Source organism: Microtus ochrogaster, chromosome 8, assembly GCF_000317375.1.
Source record: "Microtus ochrogaster isolate Prairie Vole_2 chromosome 8, MicOch1.0, whole genome shotgun sequence".
NCBI lineage: Eukaryota > Metazoa > Chordata > Mammalia > Rodentia > Cricetidae > Microtus > Microtus ochrogaster.
In genome coordinates this window covers 75,461,632-75,467,358 of record NC_022015.1, presented here as the reverse complement: position 1 = coordinate 75,467,358, position 5,727 = coordinate 75,461,632, and the positions used below count along the sequence as shown (strand labels likewise).

The 5,727-nt window shown below is 44.5% G+C and overlaps 1 protein-coding gene across 1 annotated transcript in view; it reads left to right on the top strand.

Moving 5' to 3' along the window:
* Cfap43 (cilia and flagella associated protein 43) overlaps positions 1-5,727 on the top strand; it is a 90,814-nt gene that overhangs the window by 53,605 nt on the left and 31,482 nt on the right. The window contains exons 16-18 of the mRNA XM_026781338.1: positions 702-832; positions 2,748-2,901; positions 5,228-5,314. Of these exons, the coding sequence (XP_026637139.1) occupies positions 702-832; positions 2,748-2,901; positions 5,228-5,314 (372 nt within the window). The remainder of the gene's footprint in view (positions 1-701; positions 833-2,747; positions 2,902-5,227; positions 5,315-5,727) is intronic.

The window sequence follows — 5,727 nt, the reverse complement described above, 5'->3', positions numbered from 1 at the left end:
AAAAAAAAAAAAAAAGAGTCTTTCCAGTCGGCCTGCCCCTCTAAAGGAGGAAGCCCCAGACAGCACACGCATAGCATGGGCAAGGCACTGCAGAAGGGCTCCTGCCCAGTTTCCTACTATTAAGCTTTTCCCTGGAGACTTCCTGAGAGGCTCTGAATGTCCAGCGCTCTGTGGTGAAGTTGGGGAACCTGCTCCCTGCCCGCTGGGGACTCAAGGGAGGAAATGATGTGCTTGTCTGCAACGCCACTCTGGAGGGGGGGAGGGGGGCTTGGCTTGTTGTTGCTGCCCTCATCCCTTCTGAAAGAGCAGGAGAGGGCAGCGAGACCCTTGTCTGAGTCCGCCTACGGGCCTGCCCATGGACCTCTGACTCTTGAAGGCATCCTAGTTGTGTTCCCTTAAGGTCCCTCCCCTAACTCCACAGTCTTCAGCAAGTTTGCTGACGGAGTGGCTGATTGCCTGGTTTAAGCCATTGGTTCTAATCGCTGTCCTTCCACGTTACACAAAGTAGTGGGAAAATAAAACAATGTTGGATGAACTAGAGGTTTTAGGTGCTGTGTTCTGTCAAGAACTGCCTCTGTACTGACTAAAATGTCATCAGAAGTACAACAAAATTACCCATTAGCAAAAGTATATATGATGTTGGAAAAAATGTTAGAGAATTGCTTTTATAGTTTCTCCATTTTATCCCTAAAACCATGAAGGAAACGTTTGCCCGGTGTCGGAGTCATTCTCACCAGGGGCACGGGATCCAGTACATAAAAATGTCCATGGATGGCCAGCACATCCTGGTGAACGGGAAAGATGACGGCACTCTCGTCTACCTCAAGTGGAAGTACGTATGGAGCACAGGCAGCAATGCGGTGTGCTGTGGTGTTTTAAACTCAGAAGACCAGTATCTCAAGAGATAGACTGTTACACGCAGAGACCCAGGAGGAGAGGGCACACACCCCATGCTTGCTCCATTGTCTCTGAAAGAAGGATCTAGAAGGATAGGTGTGAACTGGGATGGGAGAGATCAAGTTCTGAGGGATAGGAGCTACTTCTTGTTGTAGGAACTTGACCCCAAGGCTCTTAGTAGCCTCAATGGCCCTAAGTGTGAGAGCTCCCCTCTCCCCAGGAGCTGTCCAGAGTGTGGCCTCTGGATGGTTGGCTGTATTTGAAAGGATGCTGTAGGGGGAGTTGTGGCCATCTCCGGGAATTGATTCAACCTATGTTTCAATGTGACACCCAAAAGACAGCTTGGACTTTAAAGGCTGTCTCATGGGAGACACTGAGGGACATCACTTACTTCGGCAACCGTACCTTTAAAACTTGGCTTTCCTTGGTATCATGGAAACGTGAATACCATGGGGATTTTGTATCATAACATTTGGGATGCTGCTTATCTCAAGGACCTGTTTGGAAATGGCCATCATCATATCCATTTCATACAGGAAAACCCTGAGTAAAAAATAGAAATTTGCATCAAATAAGTCATAGCCTGCCCTTTCCAGCCAGTGAATAAACAGTGTCTCCAGCCACAGCAAAAGTAGGTGCTCTATTTAGAAAAGAAGGCCACCTGAACTCCCACACTAAACAAAGTTGTTTGGAACCTTGGTCCAGGACTTAGGAGCCTTGTGACCCATATGCCTTCAATGAAACCTCTAAGTCAGTGGTTTGCAACCCATGGGTCATGACCCCTTGAGGGGGGGGTCACATACCAGGTACCCTGCATGTCAATTATTTCCACTATGATTCATAACAATAGCAAAATTGCAGCTATGAGGCAACAACAAAATCATTTTATGGTTGGGGTCACCACAACACGAACTCTGTGAAAGGTTCGCAGCATTAAGAAGGCCGAGAACCACTGCTCTAAGTTGTCTAGAACAGTGTCCCTCGAGGTTGGTAGTCCGCAGCTTCTGTTAGAAATCCCTGTCCGGGTGCCCTCCCCTCTAACGGCCTCAAGAGTGTCAACTCCTGTTCTACTTTGCTTTTCTGTTGCCCTGATAAACGCTACGACCAGATGAAACTTGGGGAAGACAAGATTTATTTCCGCTTGCGTACTTGTAGTCCATCAATGAGGGAACCCAAGGCGGGAGCTTAAACAACACCGCTTGCTGGCTAGCCTCCCCTAGCTTGTGTATACGGCACAGACCGCCCTACCAAGGGATGGTGCTGCTCACTGTATGCTGGGCCCTGTCACCTCAGCAATCAGGATAATGCCCCAGAGACACACTCGCAGGCCAGTTTAATGGAGGCAATTCAACTGGTGGCCCACTTTCCTAGGTATCAAGAGAACCTAACCAGAGGAGTAAGTAGCCCAGGAAGGCCTTTTCCCAAGCCCTCCCAGTGGTAGAAGTGTGAAGTTCAAGATGCCTTGGGGTGTGGCATGGAAATAACCTGTCGGGTTGGGCTGTGAGGGTCAAATCAAATAATGAGATCATGTATATGATGAATCCTGGTGCATTCTGGGGGCCCAGTTACAGCAGTGGCTCTTCTGTGTGGTGGCCAAAGGCCATTTTGGGTGAAGGTACAGGACAACATAAGGGGAGACCACCCAAGAAGGGTCAGGTCCACGAAAGGATCCTCTTCTGAGAAATGGAGGTCCAGTGACTGAAGGTGGCCGTGGAGAATTCCCCAGGTTTCTCTGTAGTTGTCTGGGAAGAACACTGCTAAGTGTGATGATCTTAAACTGATTGTATGAATCTGTGTTCTCTCTCTCTCTCTCTCTCTCTCTCTCTCTCTCTCTCTCTCTCTCTCATTAGGCGGCTTGGAGCAAACTTAGCAAATGAGATCATTGAACACTGCCAACAACTAATAACCAGTCTGAGCAAAATGGTGGAAAAAGAAAATGAATATTTAGTCACATCAGGAGTTTCCCAAGATGTGAAGCAAGAAGAGGAGCCAACAGAATCCGGTGTAGCTAGCTCACTTTCTCCCTCTTTATAGATAAGATGGAAGTTTTCAGGGTTGTTGTTTTTTTTTTTAAGACAAGGTTTCTCTGTGTAATAGGACTAGCTGTCCTGGAACTCGCTCTGTAAACCTGGCTGGCCTCGAACTCGCAGAGATCTGCCTGCCTCTGCCTCCCAAGTGCTGGGATTAAAGGTGTGTGCCACTACCACCTGGCCTACTATTTCTTCTTACCCAGTGTTTTTTCAACTAGAATATAAGCTACATCTGTTAGAAAACTCATCTTTTCTTAAAAGGATCACAAATATTGTATCTCAAATTTCCCTTAAACTCTAAGATCTGGGCTTCCTCAAAAAATTTTTTTTAACCAATATTGGTGTTTGGTCAAAGCAGTCTCTCTCTACTTCATATCATATTCATAATTTAAGAAGGGTCTGTCTAGAAATATTTATTTTATTTTTCAGCAAATACCTTTTCAAATTAAGTAAAAATCACTTTATTGTGATTAGCTCACATAAAAATATCATATAGCTAGCTTAAGGAAGCCCCTGAAATAGTTGTCTGCTTTCAAACTCTGCACACCTTGCTATACCTTCACATAGTCTGATTGGGCATTCTGAAGCAATGGGCATTGCTTGGGGTTTGTACACTTTCATTGCCAGTTGTGGGTTGGTTGGTTTTTGTTTGTCTTGTTTTTGTCTTTATTTCTAAGACAAAGTCTCATTGTATAGCATTGACTGTCATGGAACTCGCTTATATAGCAGGCTAGCCTCAAACTCAGAGATTGGCCTGCCTCTGCCTATTACATTTTTATATATGAACCCACCACAAAAGAAAAACTATCACAACAGAGCAGAAAGGGGTTCAACAAATAATGATTGGGTGCCTACGAAGTGTTGACCTAGGACAGACACCACCATGATGGCGAAGACTTTTTTTTTTTCCCTGATATTCCCATGGGGCTGCTGGAGCTCAGAGAGATGAAAACATAAGCACACAAGCAGATGATTAGTGGACAAGTAGAATAAGAAGGGTCGGGAAGGGCTGGAGAGATGGCTCAGAGGTTAAAGATGCTGACTATTCTTCCAGAGGTCCTGAGTTCAAGTCCCAGCAACCACATGGTGGCTCACAACCATCTACAATGAGATATGGTGCCCTTTTCTGGCCTGCAGTCATACATGGGGGCAGCACATTGTATTGTATACATAATAAATAAAATCTTTAAAAAAAAAAAAAGAAGGGTCGGAAACAATGTTTGCTGGACTAGCCTCTCCATAAGAAAGAGGAAGGGCAAGAGAACTCAGGACAGGGGGACAAGTTGCTTGGTATATGATGTGTGGAGACCAGCAAATCATGACACAAAGACTTTTTATTAGTTATGAATGCTCAGGCTAAGCCCAGGCTCATTTCTGGCTAGCTTTTTTTTTAACGTAAATAAACCTGTTTCTCTTTCTCTACCTTTTGCCTCAGGACTCTTCCTTCTGTATATCTCTCCTGATATCTCTGTCTGATTGGTTGGTACCTGTTAACAGAGTTCTGTGCCTCCCAGTCCTGCAGCTATTCAGTCCTAACAAAACACACAGAGGCTTTTATTGATTATAAACCGGTTGACCTATTAGCTCAGGATTATTATTAACTAGCTTTTACAACTTAAATTAACCCATCATTCTTATCTATGTTTAGCCACGTGGCTTGATACCTTACTCAGTGAAGCATTCTCATCTTGCTTCCTCTGTATCTGGCTGGTGACTGCAGACAGAGCCTTTCCTTTTCCCAGAATTCTCCTAGTCTGGTTGCCCTGCCTATTACTTCCTGCCTGGCTACTGGCCTATCAGCGTTTTATTAAACCAATACAAGTGACAAATCTTTACAGGGTACAAGAGCATTATCCCACAGCAAGGCACATCCCCCTCATGCTTCCCATTCTCTTCTCTCTTCTTCTCCATCTTAGATTCCTCCTTCTATTTAGTCTCTCTGCCCACTAGCCCCACCTATCCTTTCTCCTGCCTATCTATTGGTCGTTTAGCTTTTTATTAGACCAATCAGATGCCTTAGGCAGACAAGGTGAAACAAATGCAATCCTTACATCATTAAACAAATGCAGCATGAACAAATGAAACATATCTTTACATAGTCAAAGTAATTTCCACAACAATCAGTCTTTAAAGCATCTTTATTTTCTTGGGACAGAGGTGTGAGGATTAAAGCATCTAGACAGGCATGTGTCTGTGGTTCTTTTTAAGTGAGACAAGTGCAAATGGGGTTCAGTGAAGTGGGGTGAGAAAAGAACTTGACACTTTGTGAGACCTTTCTGTCTCCTTCCAATTTCTCTTAGAAAAAGCTGAGCTTGGACTCATCACAAGAGGAATTAGCTATCCATTCTGACAAGGAAATTTCTTGGATCCAACAAAAAAGTAAAGAGGTATTTGTTTGTTTGTTTGCTTTTTTGTTTGTTTGTTTGTTTGAGACATGGTTTCTCTGTATCAATCTGATTGTTCTGGAACTTGCTCCATAGACCAGGATAGCCTCAAACTCAAGAGATCCACCTACCTCTGCCTCCTGAGTGCTGGGACTAAAGGTATGCACTACCATACTCAGCCCACGAGAAGATATTTATAAAACATGAAACAGGTTTGAAGTAATACTCTGTGGTGTGCCCACTGCATTCTGTTTCTATGGAAACCTAGGGGGAGAGTTAGAATGTCATGTGAGACACTGCTTGCAGTACATTGCATTGTACAAATGACTTTCCTAAAAGCAAATACACACCTAAGCCAGAGCGAGTTCCAGGATGGCCAGGGCTACACAGAGAAACCCTGTCTCAAAAAACCAAAT